The 26680-nt window shown below is 50.8% G+C and overlaps 1 protein-coding gene across 1 annotated transcript in view; it reads left to right on the top strand.

Moving 5' to 3' along the window:
* HSPA12A (heat shock protein family A (Hsp70) member 12A) overlaps window positions 1-26680 on the top strand; it is a 61765-nt gene that overhangs the window by 6195 nt on the left and 28890 nt on the right. Inside the window, exons 2-3 of the mRNA XM_045878936.3 lie at window positions 22794-22879; window positions 24316-24443. Coding sequence (XP_045734892.2) covers window positions 22794-22879; window positions 24316-24443 — 214 coding nt within the window. The remainder of the gene's footprint in view (window positions 1-22793; window positions 22880-24315; window positions 24444-26680) is intronic.

Genomic DNA, 26680 nt, shown 5'->3' with positions numbered 1-26680 from the left:
CATGGGATTCTGGGCAAGTCACTTAGCCCCTCCCCCCACCCCACCTCAGTTTTCTCATCTGTAAAGTGGGAATAATCAATAGTACCCATTTCCAAGCAGTTAGGGATGTCAGCTGGGGCTGCACAGTGTCCCTACCAGGGAACTGTGAACTGCAGCATATGGGCCTAGGTTTCAGTCCCCTTATCTCGAGGGTGGCCATGTGTCCAGGTTTGCTGGGACAGTTCTGGTTTATACCTCTTATCCTGGTGAAATTCCTAATAGTGACTCCTTTCACTTTCTGGGTATCCCAGTTTGAAAGATAAATTCTGTGGTCGTGCTACTTATCTCTGTCCTTTCCTCAGCCACGTGGGCCTCAAGGGGGACAAGAGAGGCAGGAGGATGTTTCGGTTAAACCCAGGCTCCGGGCTCAGACACTCCTGGGTTCAGCTGTGTATAATTCCTGGGTGTAACATTGCACGTCTCCATTTCTTCTTCTGTAAACAAGGAGGAGTGGTAATCCTACCCCAACGGGGTGCTGTGAGAATCAAATGAGAGAATATAAGTCAAGTGCTAAGCATGAGCCTGGTCCGTAGAAGGTGCTCGCTCAGTGGCTGGAATTGACTGTTACCACTGCTGGTTTGATTTGGGAGTTGTAGGGGTGAAACGTGGGATCTGGAGCTAGACTGCCTGGGTTCAAGCCTGGGCTGTATCATTGACCTGCTCTGTGGCCCTGGCAAGTTACTAAACCTCTGGAAAGCTCAGTTTTTTTCATTTGTCAAATATGGATTGTAATAGTCTTCTTCATGTGGTTTTTGTGAGGATTAAATGAGTTTATATAGGAAGAGCACTTAGAACAAGGTCAGCCATAAAGTAGACACTAAATTAATGTTAGTAGTTATTATTAGCTGTTATTGTGATCGTGAGTAAGAATCTTAAGCTACTTTCTTGTAGGCAGGAGGAATTATCCGCTGTATTAGTTTCCTATTGCCATCCTAAAAATTACCACAAACTCAGTGGCACAAAACAACACAAACGTATTAACTTATTGTCTGCAGGTTGGAAGGAAGTCAGAGTGGGTCTAACTGAGCTGAAATCAAGGTGGTGGCAGAGCCTTCCTTTGGAGGCTCTGGGAGAGACTCTGCTCCCTTTTCCAGCTTCCAGAGGCTGCCTGCATTCCTTGGCTTGTGGCCCCTTTTTCCACCTTCAGAACACATCACGCCAACCTCTGTCTCCACCATCACACCTTCTGTCTGCCTCTGCCTCTCCTGCCTCCTCTTATAAGGGCTCTCGTGTAAAGACCTCTATTGAGGCCCGCCTGGATAACCAGAACAGTCTCCCCATCTCAAGATCCTTAGTGTCATTGCATCTGCAAATTCCCTTTGGTCATGTAAGGTGACATATTTGTAGGTTCTGGGGATTGGGCCAGGGGTGTGTTTGGTGGGGTGCTATTATTCAGTGTACTACAGCCAGAAAGATTGGGGTCTTGCTTAGAATCAGGAGCATTAGTTAGAGAGCCTTCAGCCTCCCTCAGGAGTGGTTTAGAATATTAGGAGCTGTTCCTTCTTGGTGTTTTACATCAGTTGGATTCCTCTGGCCGGCTCCGTGATACCTTCCTGGGACTGGGGCTGTTGGTTAGCCCTTGGCTTTTCATCAATCCTGGTAGGGTCTGTGGAGACACAGCCACTTTTGGGATTGGTTTAGCCCCTTCTCAGGGGTCTATGAAATCCCTGAGACCTAAGTAAAAGGTTGATTGGCTCCCAAGTGGGGAAAACTATTAAAATATGAAAGAATTGGCGAAATGTCAACAAAATGTCATATTATGTTTGTGTTTGCTATGTAACGAACCATCCCAGAAGTTTAAGGGTTAACACGGTAACCATTTTATTTGCTCATGATTCTGTGCTGATTCTGTGCCGCTTGCTTCTTCTGCTGGTCTTGCCTCTGCTGGCTCCCCTGGGCTGGCAAGTCCAAGATGGGGTCGGTGCTGGCTGTCAGCTGGGCTGCTTTCCATGGTGGTCTCAGGGCGGCAAGAGGAGGAGCAGAGCAGGAGGTAGCAAGGAAGGCCCCTTGAGAAGTTGCATGCTGTCACTTCTGCATTCTGGAGGTCAAAGCCAAGTCACGGGCCCACCAGGTTCAAGGCGTAGAGAGGCAGATCCCCCTCTTCATGGGAGGTGCTGCAGAGAATTTGTGACGGCTTTGAATCTGAGTCAGTTTGACGAAAGTGATAAAAGTACAAACTTTAAAAAATTGCCTTACGTTTAAACACAGCCTGCAGGTCAGAGTCACTCACTTCTTACAACTTCCTGTGACTGTGATGTCAGGAAGGCCACCCGTTGTCAATCAGATGTTCCTCATAGTCAAATTCTCTGAAAAGCAACTTCCGGTATCTTACACTTGAAATTACTTCGTTGTTGGTCAAATAAAATCTTAAAAAAAAAAGGGTGGGGAGCGTCTGCGTGCCTCAGTCGGTTCAGTGTCCGACTCTTGGTTTTGGCTCAGGTCATGATCTCAGGGTTGTGAAACCGAGCTCCAAGTCGGGCTCCATGCTCAGTGTGGAGTCTGCTGGAGATTCTCTCCCTCTGCCCCTCCCCCTGCTCCCATGCACGTGTGCTCTCTCTAAGTAAATAAATAAAATCTTAAAAAAAAAAAGGCAAGAGACTAGTTGGTTGTCGGTCAACAGCATGTGTTTCCATGATTGATAAATGGGGGCATGATGTCGGTATATGTGTAGACGTGTTGGCTCATAATTCTTCCCAGTGTGTTTGTGGTTTGATAGATCAGATTAAAGAGCAACAGAAGAACTAAAAAAAAAATGCTGAAAGTCTACAGGTGCACCTTCTCGTGCAAGCTGTGGCCGTTTTAGTGTCTTTCCTCCCCCCCACGCTGAATGGGGAAGCCGAGGGGGCCGATGATCGGCGTTACCCCGTAAGAACACAGCGAGTGCAGGTGACACCCGGGGTAGGGTTTTTTGACTTTGGTGAGCGTGGTCTCTGTAAGAAGTGAGGCCCCCCCGAGGCCTGTCAGCTCAAAGGAGGAGCACCAGCCAACGATTGCCTCCCTGCGGCTTGGGGTCCAGGGGCCAGTGCGGCTCACTGTGAACGAATGTTACTAGAGCCGTGACTGTTTTGGGAAGGGCTCAAGTGACAAGGACCTACAAGTGTTGAGTGATAGGCACCAACCCTGTCTTTCCCATGAATCCTTTTATTTTTAGTGTGCGGTGTTGCAGAATGTGAGGACTTGCAGGAAAACACAGCGCGTTATGGCAGAAGGGCTGGTATTTCTGCTTGCTGGTGCATGAGTGGCCGGCGCTCGGGCCTGCTGCCTCGGAGGCCACAAGCTGGCCTCGTTGGCCTCAGGTTTCTGTGGACTAAAGGCTAAATTCCTCTGGTCACTTCCTTCCTTTCTTTTCCTTTCCTCATTGTCCTTGAGGGAATGTCTCTGCCGGTTGGGATAAGAAGGTGTTTACAGCACCAGTGTCAGGAGTCCTGTTCCCAAAGCGGACACAGAAGCTGTTGAGGAAACAGAGCTGTGGGTGGTGTTGCCCCAGGAGCAGCCTCTTCTCTTTCCTTGCATTGTCCCTCCGTTCTTGACATGGGTGGTGGCCCATCTTCTGTGACAGCATTAAGGAGGGCTTTTAGTGGCGGGTAACTAAACGTTTTCTAGCTAGAAGGAGTCAAGAAGGAGATTTTAGAGAGAGGATCCCAGGATGGCTTCTAGAACTCCCTCTGTGCCGGGTGTAGGAGGGAACGCGCTGGGAGCCTAGAGTCCTCCTCAGCCCAGTCTCTATGACTTCTGCTTTACCCTCCTTGTAGCCTCTCCTTCCCTCCCTGCACACCCACCGTATGGGCTCCCCAATCTGTCTTTTTCACTCCGACCCAGATTGCCAGGGGAGGCCCCTGGGTCCAGGCATGATGACTACCTGGAACTGTTAGCCCTGGCCCAGGGCTGGGGTCACTTGCTGGGTGGGGGGAGCCAGCGGGGGGGAGCCCTGGCCAGTGGTCAGGGAGCGGCTGCTTCTTGCAGTTACAGTGTGAGTCATGGAGTAAGTCATTCACAGCAGATGGTTCCTAGGTGAGGGCTGTGTAGACAGAGAATAGACATAAGCCTGTGAGAAATGTTGCTCTTGTTTCTAATAGCAACAGATATCTGATGCAGTCCCATTTTCCTTTCTTCTACAAATCAAATATAATAGCAGATGATAGGCTTAATAAATAAATAAAAAGTTTCAGTGTGTGTCTGTCCTTGGCAAACTAAAAACCTCCTAATACTCTGTCAGCAATTTGGGGCAGAGGTTTACTGCTTGGTAAGCTGAGGAACTTGGAACGTGGAATTGGTGGAGATGTGAGGGAAGGGCTCATAGCTTTGGGTCTTTATCAGCTATTAGTGTGGCTTGGGGATCAGAGAGAAGTGGGTACAGCTGGAGGCTGCCGATGGGGGCCTTCAGCATTCTGCCAGCCAGATGAAGAAACAGAAGCCTAGCAAGTGACAGTGACCTTGAGAGCCCACAGTGACCTAGTGACAGGATACGGTCATGCTGTCCCTTAGAGCAAACTCAAACTCTGCCCGTTTGGGTTGGGGTGCTGGGGATGGGGGTGGGCTGAGGATAGGGACATCAGGGTGGCAGTACCCCGCTGGTGCCTGGTGGTGTCTGGGGCACCCTGGAAGGATTTGGGGAGCAGGGGATTGTCTGACCGAGGGCACCAAGCTCCTGGGGGCCGGTCAGAAGGAGAGTGGTGAGCAGAGGTGCCAGAGACCCAGCAAAGACCTGATGCTGCCGGGTCCCATCAGAACTGTCCCAGGAGAGGCTGGGGTGTGTGTGTGTGTGTGTGTGTGTGTGTGTACACATGTGTTCACATGTATGTATTCGTGGGGAGAAAGGCAGTAGCAGAGATGGAGAGGGAGGGAGAGAGATAGAGACAGACAAAAGAAGGGAAAGACTAAGAGATGTTAGAAGCTTCTGATAGGTCTTCCCTTGGGGTTCGTATGGTTCATTCAGAAATGAAGCCCAAAGAACTCAGCAGGTCACAGACATTGCCCTAACACTGCACTCCTTGGGTCTTCCCAAACATTCGGTAGTGGAATCCCAAAGTGTCACATTCTGGGGTCCAGAGCCTGAGGTCCTCCAGAAGGAAGACGACGAACCAGCAGGATGGAATTTATCGAGGAGCAGTAGGAATGTTCTTTGTCCTGCTTATTATTTGTATCTATACCTTGTGTGTTGAATGCATATTCATATGGGAAAACAGCCCTCCTCACCGAGTTATGTTATGGAAGGGGCATGTCTTCCTGTAGAGTAAGGCCCGAAGAGAATACAAAGATGCTGCAGAAGGCAGTGGGCGTCCTGTTAGGATTGGCCCTAAAAAATCTTAGTGTGGAGGAGGGTGGCAGGGCCCCTTTCTAATGAAGTATTAGCAGTGAGATTGAAATAAGCCCCAGAACGAACACAGAAGCCCAAAATACAGTGATCGTGGCAGAAGGATGGCCCTGATCATCCAGTGACTCACTGAAGAGCAGTCAGGATTTCCCCTCCCAGGACGCAGCCCCTCACCTGCTTCTGCCCTCGGAGCTCCTCTCTCGTGCCATTCCCCAGCCCCAGCTCACAGCCAGTGCCACTCTCACAGAGAATTTGCAAATTGGTTTCCATCTGTGAATATGCTTACAACTCAAGGTGACCCTCCCTGCCCGCTTCCCCCAAGCCTCAGGGCCCAGGACCCATAGGGGGCCAGATGGTCATCTCCTGGACATGGCCAGCTCCAGGCTCGTGCTCACATTTGGCAACTGAACACCCAGGCTCTGACCAGATGTGAATGATTAAAGCCTCGGACAGTGTTGGTTGGAAAAGTTGGAGCCCAGCGGGTAGAGCCAGGTCCTAGGAGCCCAGGGTGAGGCCTGGAACCCACGCAGAGCACCTCCCCCTTCCCTCCCGACCCTGCAGGGTGGCAAATTTTCTGTCTCAGCACCAGGATGGCCCACTTCAGGCAGAGAACATTTGGGGACATTGTGGGGGGGCGGGGAGGGTTGAGTATTGAAGCCAGAAGCGACACCCATAAAATGTAGCTCCCCTCCTGGTCTTGGAGGAGGCTGAGGCCAAGGCAGTTCTAGACCCCCTTCCAGGCAGGGTCCCTGAGCTCTGCTCCCTGTTGGGAGGCTGTATGGGACTACAGGATGAGCTCAGGTCCTGAGTTCCAGTTTCAGCTCTGTGTTGTACTTGCTATGGGGCTGTGTTTCCTCATCTGTAGGATGGAGCTAAGGAATAAAGCCCACTCCACGGGGCTGCTGGGGAGATTGGCCTAGCAGAGAGCTGGCCCCCAGGAGGTGGGAGCTGGGTGATCACTGGGAGCTGATCACTGGGTGATCACTGGGGTCCTGGTGCAGGAAACAGAGGAGCAGGCAGGGGCCTCGGGCAGGACCAGCACTGTGGCCGGACAGCAGGACCCCCAGGAAGGCTGCAGGAAGTGATGTGTGGAAGCCAACCTCTGAGCACCCCACCCCACCCAACCACCTCCTCTGCCCCATGCAGTTGTTCTGGGTAGGTACTGGGTGAAAAAAAGATAACTCTGCTTCTCATGACAAAACCATTACATGTCCATCAAGGAAAATAGCATCCAAAAGAAGAAAAGAAGGGACAGCCGGGACCCCAAGCCCAGAGTCAACGTCACCATGCCCGTTAATCCCTTGGTGTTCAGAAATTCCAGACTTGCCAGGCATAGCGAGACAAAGCTAATAGATGGGCTTTCGTGAAACCTAGCACCACGAGGTAGTGGGTGCTACCCTCCTTTTATGAATGAGAACACAGAGGCTCGAAAGTTTATGGTCCTTGCTTAAGGTCCCACAGGGAGAGAGTGGGTGGTGGGCCTGCTGGTTTCTGAGGCCAAAGTGTGGGTTCTTCAAAAATTTTTGTCCTGGATCACTTCTGTCACGCTCCCTCATATCCTTTGTCCCCAGCTGCAAGAAAGCCACCCCCAAGTAGCCTTGCTTCCCTTGTACCAAACACCCTGGGAGCAGGATGGGTTGGGCACTCACCAAGGCAGGGCTCTGTGCAAGTGTGTGTTGGGGGTGCTGGAGAGTAGTCCTCACCATCTCTTCCCAGAGCTCCTGAGGTTCTTGGCTGGGGTGCTCCTGGCCATGGCTGCTCCCCCAGAGCTCTGCTAGAACCTGGATAAAGGTGATCCAGGCCCCAGATATTGGGGTGTGGTCAGGGGCCCCCAGGTGGACATCTGGCAAAATGGCGAATAGGCCTGGAAGCCCCAACCCTTCTCCTTGCAGGGAGGAGTGGAGGTAGTGGGAGCGGCTCCCTGCTAGAGCAGCGCCTTTGGTCCCATCTGGAAGGGGCACTGGCTGCAGGCAGGACGCCTCATTATAGCTGCCTCCGTGGTCTTGCCCCAGGAGCTGTCAGGTTCCTTCTCACAGGAGCAGTCTTATTTCTTTCCAGCAGGCTCAGCGCGAGTGCCCCATGCCCTGCAGGGGCGAGGCTGGTGCTCACTGGTGGGCCTGGAGGGGCAGGGGGGAGGGGCAGTGTGGGCTGTGCCAGGTGGCAAGCGGCGGGGGCGGGCAGGGGGACCTGCAGATAAACGAGTGCTCACGCCTTTCATTGCCTTCACTATACTTGCAATGCATGGGAGATCTACCAGGAAAGTCTGGGTCTCCGCCCCTCCAGACCAGGCGGGGCTCTCTGGTTTAGTGTCCCTAGCTCCACCGTCCCTACCTCGACTTTTCTTTTCTCATTCCCCTGGTCCCGTTGTTTTTCTTAGAGCAGAGTTAGGGGGAAACTCTTGTACCCACATCGCAGTAAAAGGGGGGCATTAAAGGAAACCCCTTCTCCTTGGTGCCACTGTCCTGACTCCCGTAGGAGGGGTCTTCGGTGACCTCGAGGAGCTGGGCTTGGGAGTCCTCAGACTTGGACTCAGAAGAGCCTTGTGTCCTTCCAGCTGCAGGAGAGGTTTTCACTCACCTGCACCTCAGTTCCTGTAGAGCAGGGCAATGGTGCAGGGTGGATTAGGGATCAAGTGAGGGGGTCCCTGCAAAGCCGTTCTTGGGAAGTGACACCCACAGCCTGCCCCGTGTGCTCTTTAGAGTTGTGGTGATGAGTATAACTGACGAACAGTGAAGCTTCGGGCTGTGAAGCCTGCACCTGAAGTGATGAATGTCCACATGCGTGCATACCATGTGTGGGAGGCCGAAGAATGCCCTCTGAAGATGTCCATGTCCTACTCCCCTGGAACATTCACGGTATGTTACCTTGCATGGCAGAGGGACTTTGCAGATGTGATGAAATCACGGGTCCTGGGAAGAGGAGATTATCCTGAATTATCTGTGTGGGCCCAGTGTCATCCCAAGGGTCCTTCTAAGTGAAGGACAGTCAGAGACAGAGGGGGATTGGAAGATGCTCTGTTGCTGGCTTTGAAGACAGAGGAAGGGGACCCAAGCCAAGGACTGCAGATGTCCTCGAGAAGCTGGAAAAGGCAAGGAAAGGGCTTTTCTTCCGGAGTCTCCAGAAGGAACACGGCCCGGCTAGCCCCTTGAATTTAGCCCAGTGAGACCCATTTCAGACTTGAGACCTCCAGAACCAGGAGAACTCCAGAACTCTCTGGTTTTAAGTCACTGTGTTTGTAATAAATTATTTTAGCAGCAATAGGAAGCTGATACACTGTGTCACCACTGCACCAAGCAAGATACAGGATATTTTTATCACTCCAGGACATTCCTTTGTGCCTTGTCCCAGGCTCTATCTACCCACCCTGTGAGGAACCACTGTTCCGACATCTTTCGCTTCAGATGTACCTACCTGTTCTTGAACTTCACATGGATGGAATCTTCCTTCAGGTCCGGGGTCTTTTACTCAACACAGTGCTTCTGAGGTTCATTCATATTGTTGAGTGTATTGATACTTTGTTCCCTTTTTATTGCTGAGTACTGTTTCCTGGTCAGGCTATACCACACTTGGTTCCTCCATTCTACTGATGGATGTTTGGATCATTTCTAGTTTTGGGAGCTGACGAAAAAACTGCTGTAAACATTCTGGAACAGATCTTTTTGTGGATGCATATGTACACTCACTTCTCACGTGTAGAATCCGGGTTGTGGCATTGCGGGGTCCCAGGGCAGGGATGCGTTCAGCTTGGGTGGAAATTGTGGGGCTGTGAAGGACAGCATGAGTCAGCCTGACCAGCCTCGGGACTGGGGGTTGGTGGTCACCCCGTTGGCCTGCAGTGGTTTCTGGGGGTGCGTCGTGATGGTGCGGGCCTCCTCTGGTCCAGGCAGGGGCTTCGTGGCCCTTTGGTGGAGATTCAGGTAGAAATCCTCAGCCAGCACATGGGTGCTCTGGGTCTTGGGACAGCAGAAGAGCCTGTGCTTCTTGAGCACCTGCTCTGGACCCAGCTCAGAGCTGGAATTTTCTTACAGGTCTTCCCTTGTATCTTCACACAGCCCTGTGAGGGGCAATAGTTGTTACCCACTTTGCAGCTGTGGAAACTGAGGCCCAGGACACAGTTCTGTCTGTGGCAGAGCTGGTGAGGGTGGAACGGGTGTCTTCCCAGGCCCGGCCAACTTCAGGTTTTCAATCCCATCCCCAACCCTGGAAGAGTAGCCCGGGGCTGTGGCGGGTTGGAGAGCAGTTGTGAGGGTCAGCTCCTCCCATGGGAATGACAGCGGTGGCGGAGTGGGTGGGGGAAGGACAATGGGGCCTTTTCTCCCTGCCGACGGGTGCTTGAGCCAGGCCTGGGGGTGGCAGATGGCTTCCCAGATGGCAGAGAACAGTCCAGCTGGTGCAGGGGTTTGTGGGGACAGTAATGATGGGGCAGCGGTGAGGGGCTAAGGGAGGCGTCTGATGGGTTAACAAGCTAGATCTGATAGGCAGGGCAATAGAGAGCCACGGTAGGTGCTTGAGGCTTAGAGTAACCTGATGAAATTGGTGGTTGTGACATGATTCCAGGGGAGCAGCCTGGAGGCAGAGTGTGGGGCCCTCCGGGACTCTCTCCACAGCTCTCTGCCTTTGCCCATGCTGTTCCCTTTGCCTGGTGTTCTCTCCCCGTCTTGTTCACTCAGCAAACTTGCCCTTGAAGATGCCAGTCAAGCATCACCACCCTGGGACTGCCTCCCGTACCCCAATGCCCCTGTGGCACTTACCCCAGTGTCTAATAAAGAGTGCAAATAGAATTTTACAGTTTTCTTAATTACAATGTTTGAATTGAAATCATTCACCCTGTTTTGGCCTGATAATTCAGAGTTGGATTCTCATGAATTAAATATGCATGTGAGACATGTCCTCTGGACAAGACTCATGGCAGCCCAATGGGGATGGGGCAAAGGAGAGCACGGACAGACATGCAGGGTTTGAGGGGGACGGGGGCGCTGTTTCACGTGCACCCTAGTGGATGAACTTCCCAGGTAATGCTGAAGTGATTGCCCTGCAGAGTCCTGCTTCATCTTACGGTGATACCACACCTGGTTCATCCATTCTTTTATTGATGGATGTTTGGATTGCTTCCAGTTTTTGGTGATTATGAAAAAAAAGCTGCTGTGAATATTCTGGAACAGATCTTTTTTGTGGACGCCTGTATACGCTCCCTTCTCTTGAGTAGAATCTTAGTCATGGAGTTGCTGGGTCCTAGGGCAGGGATGTGTTCAGCTTGGGTAGAAATTCCCCACTGCATATTTGGCTTCTAGAATCTTCTTGTTCACTAACCCAGAATGTCCTCAACGTTGTGTCCACATCGTCAAGACCTTCTAGACTGGGTCTGTGGGGAGAGAGAGGCAGGGAGGCGACCTGTCCAGGTGTCCCTGTCACCAGCTCCCACTTTTCCTGTCGGGAGCATTCCTGTGGTCACTTCCGTGAGTCACCGGCCAGAGGGGGAGGTCACTGCTCTGCGCTCGGACATTCCGTCTCAGTGGGGGTGTGCCTGCCGTGAGTCAGGCCGGTCACTCTGTGTCTGGAGCATTCTGCTCTGCAGAGGAGATGGCTGTTGATTAATTGAGTTCCAGAAGGAGCTGTTAAAGATAACAATGAAGTGTCAGAGAAGCTGCCGTGCACATGGTTGGGCTTAATGAAGCAGGCAGGCCTGCATCCTGGGAGGGACAGGCCTGTGGGACAACGGTAATAAAAAGCCACAGACAGACCACCTGGGCTTACAGATGCCCCAGTGGTCCTTCCTAGTCCCCAGCTTGGGCAGTTGGCCCTCTCCAGATGGTGTGTGCGGGGGTGCGAAGTCCCATTCCCTGGGCCTCAGTTCTGACCCACCCGGGCACTGCAGTGGCTGGGACAGGGGTCCTGGAGGCTGTGTGCCCACTCGTGCACATGCGACACACACGCTCTGGGGTGTGTGCGCAGCTGGGACCATCTGCGTGGCCTCCCTGTGGCTCCTAAACACAGAGTGTGCAGCATTTCCTGGGGATGCATGGAGTATATTCATATAGTGTATTAAGGCTCTACTCCCCTCATCAAAGCTGCTTGGTCTCAGGTGGGCCTTGAGATGCTTTGGGAGACACTCTGGGTCCCGTGGCTCGGAGTCTGGCCCTTGCTCCGTGGACTCGCCTGAGGAAGTCAGCCTCATTCCCCAGAAAGTACCTTTGCATGGCCTTTCTACTCCCTGGGAAAAGACTTTGAGCAAATTTGGTCCTGGGGGAATTGTTCATTGGTTTTCTTTCTTTGTTTTGATCTCCCTCTCTAGCTCTGGATGTAGATATTCTATTTTAAATCCTTTCAAGAGGGAGTTTCTCTTGAAATTTTGCCATGCCTGCTTAACTTAGCAAAATTTAAAGTTAATATCTTAACCCAGTTTACTAATTCTTTCTTTGTATGAATGCCAATCCCTCATTGAAGGTTTTGTATAAAAAGAGTAAGAATGAGGGATTTTAAACTTAAAAAGTCTTTAAAAGTCTTGGAAAGGACTTTCTGTCCTTCCTGCTAACATGGAAATATTTGGCCACCATGTGAGCAATGTTCTGGGTACAGAGCCGGGCCACCAGTGCCGAGAGGGCATTTGGTTCCTGGGGGTGTCCAGCATCCTGGGGAGCTCCTCCTATGAGTCACCCCCTTGGAAGCCCCCCTGTCCGGGCTACAGTGGATGGTTCACACACTTGCCTTCTCTTTTTCTCTATCTTCTGGAAGCAGCAACTTCTCAGGCAGGTTCCTGAACACCTACCAGCCCCAGGACCCTCGCTCAGTGGTGACGGCACATATAAGTAGTTACACAGAACAATGATCCAAGGCTGATGCAGTTTGCCCTCCTGACAAGATGGGGCGGTGACTTCAGCTGAGGGCTAGTTCCGGCCACAGGTTATTGGGCATCTTCTAGCATGGATTCCAGAACACCTCGAGCCTGCCTGTCTGCGGGGGGAGCCCCGACAAGTCGTCTGAGAGCGGCTCTCCATCAGGATGGAGCGTGGCCTTCGGTTTGGTCCAGCCCGCAGCTTCGGAGCATCTGGGGGGAAAGGGAAAACACAGCTGGTGGCTGGGGCGCCAGCCCTGCCCTGGGCCCGGGTTCACATGCTGCCAAAGAGCAGGGTGTCAGGGGAGAGGTTGGCGGCTGCCCAGGGATGGAGGGAGGGCGGGAGGGAGTGGTGGCCAGGGTGTGTGTGTGTGGGGGGGAGGGTGACTAACGTCTACTTCCAGGGAGGAAGGCTGTGCTCCTGAGTACCGGCGGGACGGGGGACAGTTTTCCTTACAGGGTGGTTTCCAGCAGCTCTTTGATTTTTTTTTTTTTAATTGAGATTCACATATCATAAAAAAACTAACTTACCATAAAATCTACCATTTTAAAGTATACAATTTGGTGGCTCTTAGGACATCTGCAAGGTTGTGCAACCATCACCACTGTCAAATTCCAGAATATTTTCATCACTCTGAAAAGAAGCTCGTGCCTGTTTGCAGGCCCTCCTCGATTCCCCCCCAACCTCGCAGCTCTCATTCCTCGCTGTGCAGTGTCACCAGCTGCCCCGGGTGCAGACTCTGGCCAGTCACGGAGTCCTGGAACCTCGCGGCTGGAGTGTGATGGAGCGAAGGAGCTCAGGCATTGGGGCAGGCACTCACTACTGTGTGATTTCAGGAAGATGCTTAACCTCTCTGTGCCATGGTTTCCTTCGCTGTCAAATGGGGCTAATAACGACTTACTTTCTACGTTTGTTTGTAAGGATAAAATGAGCCACCGTATAAATAATAATAGCTACACTTGTTAAGATCTTTGCCTGCAGCATTCTTATTTAATCCTTATCAACCCTGAGAGGTAAGAGCTATTATTATCCTCTTTAATACAGACAGAAAACAGAGCCACAGAGAAGTTTAGTCACTTGTTTAAGGTCGCACAGCTATGAATCAGTTTTTAGCAGCAAAGCATGGAAAACCTGACTTTGTCTTGTTTCCAGAAAAAGGAAATTAATTATAACTCTGAATAGAAAGTCCAGAAGCCCAGCAAGCCCCAAAGCAGGTTGATTTGGCAGCTCACGGACCCCATCAGGAACAGATGGAGGTTCTTTCGGTGGTATCTGCATCTCAGGCTGGTGGCAAGATGGTGCCCACGGGCTCTTCCTCAGGGCACTGGCTTTAGAGTAAGAATATTTCTTTCCCAGAAGCCCCCAGGTGACTTTCCTTCATGCTCCATGGGCCCACACTGAGTCACACACCCATTCCCACTTCTGTCGTTGGTAAGGGGAGGGGGTTTGCCATGATCGGTTTCAATCATCCGGGATCAGCCCTGGGTCTGGGGAAAGGTCCCCCTCCGCCGCCTCCATGATAGTCATGTAAAATGGAGGTTTAGTTAAGAAGAACAAAATGGATTGTGGGTAGACACAGCAGGATCCACCAAGGCCAGTAAGTAACTGAGCTGGGATTTGGACCAGCCCTCCCCTGGGCTTCACCACATTGCAACACAGCCTCCACGCAGCTCCTGATGGGTAGTAAGTGCATAGTGAATCTAGGCAGAATGCATGAATCTATACAGTCTAGTTCCCACCTACCCCCGGTTTCTCCGACCCTCTGTTCCTCTTCTACAATTGAGTGGTTGAACCCCTCTAGTGATGGGGAACTCAGTGCCTTACCAGCCATTTTTTCTCATTTGACTACTAAGTGCCACGGCTACCTTTTAGAGTGCTCTCAGATGAATTAGAAAAAGATCTGCTCTGGGTGCAAAAATTGGAAAATGGTGCCTACTCTAGGTGATAGAGCTCTTCATTTCTTGGCTTCGGGTGGTACCTTTGTGGTATGAAAATGGCACCCCTGCCTATGGGTGGATGCAGCCCTGCTTGGGAGACATCCCTTCCCCTAACGTAGGCGCCTTTGTGCCGTGCACGGTGTCTCTTCTGTTAAGACACTCTCCAGAGGGGTTTGTAATGGGAAGTTCATGCTCGGGTTCCCCCGCTAGGGGTACACCTGGGCTAAGGGCACCCTTCCTGCCTGGAGATGGTACAGCTCTCCCTCATCAGGAAGGCTCAGCTGTCTGTCTCCCCCACCCTCACCTCCTGTTCTGCCTCTCCCTCACCTCTCCCCAGGGACAGATGGCGAATGTTCGGGAGGTGAAGGATTCCACTGTGTGTGAGACCAGCGGGCCAGAATGGCTCTGTCTGTAACTTCAGTACAGTAAGCACCACTGTGGACTGAGCTGCCCCAGGGCTGTTCATGATGGAAACTGGGGAAGGCCAGGGTCTTCCCGGGGCCCAAGCAGGTAGCATCTTCTCCTTGGAGTGGGACAGAGCTTTTTCACTGACTTGTTCAGTTTTGAAGTGTGCTTCACTGTAGAGAACAGGAAAGCCTGCATTTCATTCCCTGGTGGGAGTGGGGCAGGTGGCCTCCCAGATTCTCCTCTGTCCTTCTGAACGTGCCGCTGGGGTGAGCAGATGGGCTGAGCAGTGAAGTCGGGATCAGGCAGTCTCTCTCACCCGTGGCAACAACAGCCCCGTTCCCATCGCTAAGAGTTTCCCTGAGGGTTCCATGTGCCAAGTTTCTGTCCAGTGGGTCTTTTTATCCTTGATTAACAAGCCTGGAAGCACCATTGAAAGGAAATGCATTAGCTGACTGCGCATCTGTGGGCACTCGGCCTGTCCCCTGGTGTAGACACATGGCCTACTTTGCAACAGCTGTTGGACCTATTTGATGATGATGGTAATGAAATAAATAACATCTATAATTTACTGAGTGCTTGCCATGCACCAGGGTTTATAGGTATCATTTCATTCTGTCCTTAGAGCGACCCTATAAAATATATCACCATCATCATGATCCCCCCGCCCCCCAGTTTCCAGAAGAGAAAATCAAGGCTCTGAGAAATAAAGTAGCTCGCCCAAAGTCATGCATCTGGGAAGTGGCCATCCTGGGATTTGAACTCAAGCTTTCCTGACCCTGAACTTGTACCTTTAACTCCCATGTTATCAGCAGCCCCTCCCACGCCCTGATCTTTGGATTTGAAGAATTAAGGCTTTCAAGATGCAGAGCCCTAATGGACTTCAGAACCTAAAGAAGGAGGAGCTCCACAGTCTTCTGAGCCCAGAGGTGGAGCTAGCCAGCTGGGGCATGACAATGCCCTGTGATTGTGCCCTCCTGATTTTCCTCACGCTGTTTACTCACCTGTGAAATGGGTCACATCTCTCTTGTAGCTTCATCTATCATGAGTGGCACCTGTTGGAGACATGACATTGGGCACAGCGCAGGCATGCAGGCTCAGAGCTGGAGAACTCTGTGCAGCTGGGCGACATCCTGACAGCATGGGCTTCTTTCGTAACCTTCTGGGCCTTACTTTTCTCATCCATGGAATGGGAAGAATGACCACACCTCACAGCCCCCTCACACAGCAGGATTTCGTGAGTTACACCTCTAAAGCTCAGAGCTTGGCATGAAATTCACATTCGGTGATTGTTGACTAGGAGAGTTTTCCTGATAGATTTCTGGGTTTATACATTTCTAATAATTTCAAATTAATAATGTGAGTCTGAATAAACCTGTACAAGAGCCTGGAGTCAAAATTGTACCTAAATAGCTGATCCCAGGAAGGAATGCGGCAGATGGTGGGTGGGGCATTTATTTATTTCAGAGGGTTTCTCATGAATTATGTCCTTTGTTTATTGAAACATAGTGATAGAGGCCCTCCCACTTCACAGAGGGGGAAGGTGTGTCCAGAGAGAGGTGAACGTTCACACCTACGGGTTCTCCAGCTACCCAGCCCGCCCAAAGTCTGCATCATCAGTGGGAGCCGTTTGTTTTCCTTACATCCCTCTATGAACAACAGCCAAAGAGCCAACTCTGGCTTTGCCCTTCCTCTTCCTAAGCTGTCCTGGTTCTGAGGAGACCTGCCCCTGGGCTCTGCGGCCCGAGCTGGTGGCCCTCTCTGCCCCCTCTATTTGCTCTTGTTTTGTTCATTTGAATCACGATCCAGTATGGTCCGTGCATTGCAATGACTGGAGTCGTGATGTCTCTTAAGTGTCTTAAGCTGTAGGAGTCAGTCTCTGGGGCTGATCAGGATGACACAGGAACTCACTAGAAATGCAAGTTTTCAGTGGTCCCAGACCTGTCAGAGTAGAAACAGAATCTCTCACAGGAATGACTTGGCTTGAGAATGCGGTAAGACGGAAGGGAGGAGTCTAGGAGCTCTAGCTGGGAGCCATGGTGGTTGCACTGACCAAAGGGGACGTCTAAGGAGAGAGGCAGGTCTGGGTGCTTTGAGAGCTGACCACACATTGTTAGAGGTAGGTAACTTAGCACATGTATTACTAATATTCTGACTGAGAGGGGTCAATGCCTCTGTTGGGAAAGACCTCTGTAATCCTCCAAATCTGTGGATAGTCACTGAATCCACTTTTGGGTGTACATAGAAACATCCATCTGTTTGTCTACCCATCCATCTACCCATCCATCCGCCCATCCATCTATCCACCCAACTATCCATCCTTTTATCCGTCCACTCAACGGTCCATCCACCTAACTATCCACCCACCTATCCACCCACCCATCTATCCACCCATCTATCCCTTCTTTTATCTATCCATCCATTCTTTTATCTATCCATCCATCTGCCTACTCAACATTTATTGAATGCCTGTGACATGTCAGGAGCTGAGGAATCAGAGAGGAAGTGAAACATAGCCCTGCTCAGATGAGCCCAAGGTCCATGGAACAGAAGCCAGGGGGACAGAAGTATCTTAATACTGTATGGGGTGATCTGGTGGAGCCCCTCCAAATGCTGGGTTCCAGGGGTCAGGGCCGTGAGGTTGTTGGATGTAATTCATGAAGGTTGTGGGAAGAACTGTTGGTCTAGAAACCATTTCCTCACCTCCCCTAGCAGTGGTCCGGACACACATGTGCATGTGAGACCCCCGCCCCAACCATGGTCTGGGGTTGCAGGGACTTGTGGGGCTCACTGTCTCTCAGGAAATCCAGCTGTTCCAGTTCTCCCTCGTTGGGGCACCTCATCTCCTGAACCATCCCAGGGAGTAGATAACTGGAAGATGCTGCCCAGTGTCAGGATGGGCCTGGTGCGGCCCCCCACTCTCAGCTAGGCTTGGTGCTGTGGCTTCTGCCACTATAAATACTTATTTCCATAATTATTATTTAGCATCTGGAGAGCAGCTATTTTACACTTGGTGTTCTTTGTAGCCAGAAGGGCCTTCCAGTTCACGCCAATAAAATTTCCATTTACTCTGGACATCAACCATGGTGATTAAAAAAAAAAAAAAAAACCCATAAATTATTTACTGAAATGGAAGTTCAGCTTACAGTAATAATGCATTAGTTCAGCTAGCCATGAAGCCTGTTATAGGGTAATAAAAATTTTTTATTTTCCTTCTTAAAAGATTTTTGCCCGTAACCTACACATGACCTTGAGCTGATCAATTTTCAAAGATGACAGTGCAGGGAAGGCATATAAGGAGAGAGAGAGAAAGGGAGAGCTTTTCTCAAATAGCCTGATTTTAGGCAATTGTCAGCAAATACCTGTTATCTCACAGCTAGGAGGGGAAAGAAATGAAAATATATATTGCATTTTTTAAATCATAAGGACCAGACCTTAAAAATCCTTTTGAAATCCACCATTTATTTGATAGATACATAAATCTGACAGCTGGAAAGAAGGCCTATTCGGAAAAGCTGGGGCGTCACCATTGTTGAGACCACTTGTCATTTCACATGAGGCTAGAGCCTTGTGGGAGAAAGTCAGCCCAAGGGTTCTGTCTTCATTTTTTTAAAATGTTGTATTTATGGAGCAGGATCAGTTTTATGTATCTCAGAAAGTCTACAATTCTGTGCTCACGGCCATTTGCTGACTAATGTCTCCAGCAGAGAACGACAAGCAAGTTCATGAATTACGGCTGGCTTTGACGTTTCTTATCAAGAGTGTTTTTTTATTTTAAGAACCTCTGCTTTGATTAAAGCCATTAGAACCAGGAGCAAATAAAAACGTGTCTGATTTTCACATGTCTGGCATTTTATAACAGGAGCCCGGACGAAACCTGTCTTAATTCTCACAACCCTAAGGCGAGTGATGAGTATTAACCTAGTAAGTTCAACTAGTTTCGCCTCCATTATCTGGTTTGGGGTTCTAAAAAAAAATCCTGTGGCAGGAGACTTGTTGGTTGAGTCGGACTTTTACTTATTTATATCCTCTACTTCGATTCAAAGATATTTTCAATACCCCTCTTTGCTGCAAAAATTATTCTAAAAGTGACTTGGTTGAAGAATGTGTTGGAAGGTGGGTTCTGGGTTGAGTGAACCTAGAAAAATCCGTATCAAATTATTTTTATATTCCCACAAACTAAAAAAGAAACCCAACTGCATAGTAAATACACAAGACAGAAGTGATGTAAAATTATCTGAAATGAATAACAAAGGAGACCGGACAGTTGTTTTCTGTTGGTTTACTAGAACGCTTCAGGGTCTCTTTCTCCTCAGCTTGACCATGGTTCTGTGGCTGATTGTTTGCATTCTTGAAATGTTCGGTGTTTTTCTGATTCTGTGATGTGAAATCATGAGATCCCTCTGTGTTACCACACTTCAGGGGGACATAGGGCTGGACATGGAAGATGCTGTGAGTGTCTATTTAATGTAGCTGGAACAGTGGAGTAGGTATTTCTTAGAACTCCCAGGTCCCTCAGCTCTGCCCTTGATGACACTTTCTGGTGGAGTATTTTTCTTTAATCTCTGATTTGCCACTCATGGGTCTCAGTTCAATTTCCATCAGCTTCCTTTCTGGCCCCCAAGCCTGCACTCTAAAAATGTCTATCCTTGTTGGGCCTTTCACTTTGCCTTGTTTGTCCATCCCCCATGTGCTCAGGCCCTCTGTCCTTGAACTGGAATATCATGTAGGTGGGTGTATTCACGGGGCAGATGTTACTGTATTGGCTTTCATTGTCCACAGTTAGTGACAGTTGTTATTTCTTACTGTGGATTATGGCCGATGTGGAAGCGGTCGGTAGCTAGGCAGGACACGCAGTAGGTACCTTGTGCATATAGAAATTCCATATATCAACTTTTTTCTGTTGTCTATTATCTCAGATCTGTCAAATATCCATAGATCAATAGATAATATTCCATTGACCCCATTGTGTTTATTCCTAATTAATTACCTATTGAATGAGAGCTCTCTGGCTTGGTTGAGATGATTAGCATGCTAGAAATTGCCCATACCCTTCAGGGCCTGAAATAGCCTTTTCCATATTGTTTCCCCTATGAATTTTTGAGCACCACTTGGACATCCTAAATAGTTAGCTAATAGAACAAAGTTGTCAGTCCTGGCTCTGTGTATTCCTGTGCGGGATTGGTACACCTTAACTGGTGAGTTATCTTTGATTTGGGATATGTAGAGCTCTAGATGTGGGTGTGTATGATATGCATGCATCTATAAAAATGTTACTCCTCCATGCTTCTATGCAAATCAGTTTTAAAGTATCACATGGTACAGCTGCATTTTTACTTCTGATGGAGGAAGTCCATGAGGGTTAATTGCCTCTAGGCCTGGCTAAGTGATCAGCAAGGGATTGGGTGAGGGAGGGACAGAGAGAATCAAGAAAATCCTTGGTTCTTGTCCTCACATATCCTGGAGTCCTCTGGGGGCCCAAGGCATGTGTTCAACGTGTGGCCCAACACATGCTCTTTTGCGAGTCAGTGGGACGTGCTCTGAGAAGAGCTGAGTGATGGGATAATTAGAACCAAGCAGACAGCAGGGTGGATGGTTTGTCTGCAGATAATAGCTTGTTTGCTAATTGCCAACACCAGATTTACTGGGCAATTAGACATTTGGTGTCTTCCAAGACCTTCTGTGCAAATGTGGACACATGGCCGTGGGCCTTGCAGGTAGCAGGTGGAGGGAAGGTGGCTCCCACTGCTGGATGGCATCTCTCTGCAGGCTGCCCAAGGGGCCGTGGGCAGGGCAGACTTCTTGCCAACAGGTGGGAAAGACCATCTGGCTGGGCTCCCTGGCAGAGAGGCTGGACTCCCCCTACTTTATGGAAGGGGGTGCCCTTAGCTGGGAGATTCGCAAAGAGAGTGGACTTCAGCAGGCTGGGCCAGGAGCTGGGCTTACGTCTCTGTTCTCTTTTCAAGAGCACCAAGCCATGGGTGCTCCTAGGAATCAGAAATTGCTCTCCCTCTAAGATGAGCAAGTTGAGTTTTTTTAAGGAAAAATTTCATATTTTGATAAAGTATATATAACATAAAATTTGCCCTTTTGATCATTTTTAAGTGTACAGATCAGGAGCATTAATTGCATTCACAGTGTTGTGCAACCACCATCACTACTATTTCCAGACCCTTGACCTCACTCAGAATAGAAACTCAGCATTCCCATTCCTTCCTCCTCCCTCCCAGCCCCTGGAAACCTCTAATCTACTTTCTGTCTCTATGAACTTGCCTATTTTAGATATTTCATGTACGTGGGATTATACAATACTTGTCCTTTTGTGTCCAGCTCATTTTACTTGGCGTATTGTTCTCTAGGTTCATCCATATGGTAGCGTGTAAAAGAACTTCTTTCCTTTTTACAGCTGAGTAATATTCCATTGTATGGACACACCACATTTTGTTTACTCATCTGTTGATGGAGACTTGGCCTGTGTCCACTTTTTGGTTATTATGAATAATATCACAGTGAACGTGCACATACAAGTGTCTGAATCCCTCTTTTCAGTTCTTTTGGGTAGACGCCTAGGCATGGAATTGCTGGGTCATATGGTAATTCTATATTTGACTTTTTGAGGAAGCACTAAACTGTTTTCCATAGCAGCTGTACCATTTTGCACTCCCACCGGATATCTACAAGGGTTCCAGTGTCTCCATATTCTTGCCAACATCTGTTCTTTCTTTCTTTTTTTTTTTATAGCCACCATCTTAGTGGGTGTGAAGCCGTAACTCATTGTGGTTTTGATTTGCATTTCTCTAATAACTAATGATGTTAAACATCTTTCCACATGCTTATTGGCCATTTGTGTGTCTTCTTTGGAGAAATGTCTGGTGAAGTCCTTTGCCCAGCAAGTTGGTTTCGGACCTCTGTACGGACTCGCCTCTCCGTGTTTCTCCCAGGGGTTGGAACTAGAGCCTTTCCAGGAGGAGGGAGTCCAGATGCCTACAGAGAGTGGGGGTGGCTGTGCAGATTCAAAGGCTCACAATCACCCTTTCGTGATTCATTTCATTCCCTCAGCCCATTTGGCACCCAGGGTAATGATGCTATTTGAGTTCTCATCGAGCAGGAAAACACAAAAACCAGTAAGTGTGTGGGATTAACCAAAGCGATGTGGCAGCAGGGGCAGATGGGGCCACTGCTATACTCCCTTAGAAGCAGACAGGCCTTTCTCAGTCACGTTGCACCCTCTGGGTTTCCTTGACCACCGGTGTGTTTTAGCAAACTACCCATTCCTTCCTACCAGGTAGTAGGCTGTGTGCTAGATGGAGCTGTATTTGCAGAGCATCCCAGTCAGCGCCCGGGATTTGTGGGTGCCCAGGGTCACTCACCGTCGGTGCTCCGCTGCTTGCCGGCCCTGCCAGTCCTGGGCGGTGGGCAGGGAGGCCAGCGTGGAGCTTCCAGCGGGGACAGTGTGACTTCTCCCTGGGTGCTCATTCCTGGGGGAGGGCCACCGGGTCCTGGCAAGGTGTCAGGACAAATGTCAGCGCCTGCGTAACTGTGAGATTAGCAGGGCAATCGATACAATGATGTTCAGGCAGCTTTGCTATTGGCTCTTCTCTGGTTTGACCTCATGTCTGTTGTGGGGCCCGAGGCGCGGGGTCCGGGGATGCTGAGCTACCTGACTTTCTGCCATGGTTTTTCTTACTGGATGTCAAGAGCCATCAGGATCACTGAAGAGAGAGGAGTTTCCCACATTGTGATGCAGCCTTCTGCCAGAGGGAGGGAGGAGGTGATGTGTCCACTAAGCAAGGAAGTTCTTTCTGGAAGCTGTATTCTTGTCCTTTTTTCCTATAATAGGGCTTGTTGATCTGTAGGGTAGGGCAAGGAACCTGGAATATCTTCCAAAAAAATGCACACAAACATTTGCTCAGGTGGCTACAGGTTCCTCTGGTCCATCATGGTGCCCAGGTGAGGGTCTGGCCCTTTAGAGAGCACAAGCCTGGAGGTGAGGCATGTGGGGATCGGGCAGTGTCTCTGCGAAGTGGGAGTTGGGTGGGACGTAGTGAGAGGCCTGGTGGTCACGGGGAGAGAAAGAGTGTTTCATTTGGTCGTTCTAAATACCAAACACAAGGGAGTGCCAGAACAGACAGACTACGTGTGTGGCGGGGTTCAGGCTTCCAGGCGACAGCAGCACCTGCCCATAGCAGGAAGCCCCACGGCTCATTCCTGCCCCCAGGCTCAGCCCACACTGCTTCTAAGGAGGGCCTCTGTCTTTCCTTTCAGAAACAGCCCCCACGTCTGCATATTCCTCTCCAGTCCGGAGTCTGGGGGACACAGGAATCACGCCGCTGTCCCCTTCCCATATCGTGGTAAGAAATGTGTATCTATGTGCTGACGATCTTTGCTTTCTGGATCTGCTCTCACGAGCCAGGCTGCTGGGCAGCCCCTCACCTTCGTGGGTGGGGAGTACATGGTCCCGGGACTAGTCCTGTGAGCCCACCAAGCCCCTTCCCCACCCTCGGCCTGAGAAGGCTTTTTGTGGTGTGGCTGGTGCTTCCGGAGCTGTTGGCTTGGGTGCATTAGCAGGTGCATTTGGAGGCTGAGGGCCCAGAGACAGCGAGGCGTCCCTTTGGAAGGGAGCAGCCACCTCTGGCCGGGGCATCGGTGAAATGCAGCGGCTTTTTGACTGCAGTTAACTGCCCGGTCTGCAAGCCTGTGGCTGGGCTGGCTTCTGCATCAGCTGGCCCGGGAGAGAAGGCCTGGATGGGGAGGGGGCTGCAGACTGGGCATTTGTTCCCACCCTACCCCTCAATGAGAAGATGGATTTTTTGTGGGGCAGCTGTTCAAGGGATTTACACATAGCCGACCAGAGAAAAGTCCCCGGGGAGGGGTGGCTTTGCAGGAGGGGGCACCAGCTTGTCCTGGTTTTCCTGGAACTGGCTGGGTTTCACCTCACTCAGTGTCCCGGAACTCCATCAGTCCTGGGAGACTGGGAGGCTGGCCTCCTCTGGCCTGGTCCTCACACTGCGGGTTTCCAGACGGCGCCCTGAGGGGTCCCTGTAGGAGCTTCGGGGTAACCTCGGGGTGTGTGGGGAGTGGGGGGCAGCGTGAGGAGAGGCCAGATGGATTGGGCTCTCACCCCCTGCTCTAAGCAGTACACTTCAAGCCCGACATTGATTGGTTTATAATGTGAAGTTCTGTGGATATAAAAAAAAGTCTATACTGCTTAACAAACAAACAAACAAACAAACAAACAAAGGTTTGGAAACCTGGAATGGCCTGACTCACTTGCCTGATGTTGAGGAAAGGCTCTGGCCCCTGAAGGGACAGGACTTGGTAGGATCGCATGGCCAGGGCCCCTGGCATGCAGAGCCCTCCTCCCACTCACAACATGCCTGAGCAGGTGGAGTGGTCACTGGGGCTGTGGCAGGGCCACAGCTGGTAAGGCATTCTGGACAGTGTCTGCACAGGAGTTCGGGGAGGGCGGTGAGGGAAGGATTGTGTCACTCGAGGAACCACTGGGCTTCCAGACTGGATGGACTTTCCACAATTAGTCGTGTTCATAAGCAGTTGATAAAGGCGGGGGCAGGCTGTGGGCAGGTGCCTTCTCGCTGGCAGCCTGGCCCTCCATTTCTCCTTGAGCCACCATGTGGGGGCTGAGGCTGGCCTGGCCTCTCCGTAGGGCTCACCACGCGGCACACTTGAGCCAGAGTTCTGTCTGTAGGGGGTGCACAGCTGGGCAGGCGGGAAGGCCAGGCTCGGCCACCCCCACCCACCCCTCATGCCTTACTCCGAACACCCGCAGAATGATGCTGACCCAAACGTCTCAGAGCAGCAGATGTTTCTGGTGGTGGTGGCCATTGACTTTGGAACCACGTCCAGTGGCTATGCCTACAGCTTCGCCAAGGAGCCAGAATGTATCCACGTGATGAGGTGAGTGCTGTGGGTGCGGAGGGCCGTGTGTGGGCACCAGTCACTGTACCTGTGGAGACTTGGAGGAGGGCCCTGGGGGAGGGGAGGGGGTTCGTTTAAGAAGCGGGTGAATGGCATTTAGTAGGCGGGTCCTAGATTCTGGCCCAGCTCAGCCCAAACCCCCTGTGCCCCTTTTGGGTAAACCATTCTCATCTCTGGGCTCCAGGTTCCTGGTCTGTAAAAGCATTGCTTTAATTCTGACTCAGTGGGTCTGGGGAAGGGCCTGGACAGTGTGCTTGAAACCTGGCCTGGGTTATTCTAGCATGCATCCCGGGGAAGAGGTACTGACGTGTAGGGTATTTGTGCTGGAGGAGGTCCAGGCGTCAGCTCGGCCACGTACTGTGTGACCTTATGCAACTGCTGGACCTCCTAAACCTCAGTTTCCTCATCTGTGAAATGGAGGTAGTGGCAATGTCTGTCTCACAGAGTGTGTGTGCGTATGAAATGAGATTTCCTGCCAAGCTTAGTACATAGTAAAGTGTAAGCAGGGAAGGTGCTAGCCCTTAAGTGAGAGTAACCAGAAAGCAGAGTGGGGTGAATTTCAGGGTCACCCTGAAGTTGCCCGGGGTCTCTTGGGACACACTCTGTGCTCAGGACACTGCTGCCCTCCTCCATCTCGCCCCGCCATGCACACAGCAGCCTAAAACCGCCCTCTTGTCCTCCCCATCCACGCGTGACGGGCTGTCTGCGAGGACTCTGGTCTACCCTGGCCCCCACGCGGGCTCCAGCTCTGGTGCGGGGCTCTCCCGCAGAGTCTGTGGCCCCTCAAAGCTTTGGGGGGCCAGGCGTTTATCACTCTGATTTTCCAAATCCAAGGACGGCTCTGAAGATAGATTGTGATGGGTTTTGCAACTCCTTTACCTGGCAACTGTGGAATTTAGTTATGGCTCCCAGAGTAAGATCTTACGCATTTTTGCAGTATGCTGCTTAAAACATAAGTCATAATAAAAGTGACCCCCCCACCCCAATCTTGGCTTGGATGTCCTAAGAGGCTCCAGAGCCCCTTGGGTGTCATATCTTCAGGAAATAATGGAAAGCCAGTTCTGGTAGAGAGCCCCGATGACAGCAGAGCCCTCTTGTCTAGTCGCCACCAGGATTCTGCATCTGGGTAGCTAGATACCTGCTGCGAGGTCTGCTCTGCCGTCCCCAGGGATGGAAACCCCGAAGGGAGAAGAGCATGCTGTAAAAAGCTAGACTTCTCCATAGTTGTTTTGAGAAATGTTATTTCAAAGGGATCGTCTTGCAGTGAAATTGAAAAAAAAAAAAAAATGAAGAGCAGACATAACACTGAGATTGCTTGGGAGGGATCCACACAGTATCAGCAGCGCTCAGGCCTCTAGAGAGATCATCTCTGTTCTTGTAGAGAGTTTGGAGGGAGGCCCTACCTGGATTTTAGTTCAATCAGAACATGTTAACCTTGATACAGACTGACACAATTATGGTTGAGAAAATTCAATTTTTTTGTATGTATTTTAATAGGAATGAAGGAATAAAAATTGGAAGGGAAATAACTCAGGAGGTTCATCGCCTAGTGAAAATGTCAGTTGTTAATGGGAACAGAAAGTCCATTTGTGAGCGGTCATGTGGGGAGTGCCCAGGTGCCCGGCGTCTGGGGTGGTGAGCATCCCTGGTCTCAGTGCACTCATCATGGGGACTTTGGCTCCCTGGGTAGAAGCCTGCATCTTGATGAAGCTTGACTGGGGAACCTGTCAGGGATGATTCCAGACCCAGCTGTGTGGCAAATCCAGGTTGGCTCTCCACCTGGATTGTGATTGGTCCCACCGAAGCTTAATGGTGCTATGTTGGGAGCAGGTGAGCTCAGCCACCCTCCCAGGAGGCCAGGGAGAGGCGTGCTTCCTCTAGTACAACGTGTCGCCACCAGAGGCTTCTCGTGGTGGTCCCGTGGCTAGTGGCAGTACGGGAGCGTGCTGCAGAGTCAGAACCTGGGAGAGGAGAGCATCCTGGCCGTCTTGGCAGATGCGGCTTCTCCTCTCTTCCAGAGGAGGGGAGGCACCAAGTCACTTGCCTTCTTCACTCTCCTTCCTATTCTCCTTTCTACCTAAGAGAAGGAAGGAAGCTTCCCTGGGGCTCCACCTACTCCCTGCCCCACTCCCTTACCCCCCCATGAGCTCCAGGATGGACTCCCATGGTCTCCGCTAATCTGTCCATACTCACCTCTCTCCTCTTCTGGGGCCTCT

This window comes from Mirounga angustirostris, unplaced genomic scaffold (assembly GCF_029215605.1).
Source record: "Mirounga angustirostris isolate CCGP_5_RB_7025 unplaced genomic scaffold, mMirAng1.0.hap1 SCAF_6, whole genome shotgun sequence".
NCBI classification, from domain to species: Eukaryota; Metazoa; Chordata; class Mammalia; order Carnivora; family Phocidae; genus Mirounga; species Mirounga angustirostris.
This window is presented reverse-complemented; position numbering and strand designations above follow the sequence as displayed.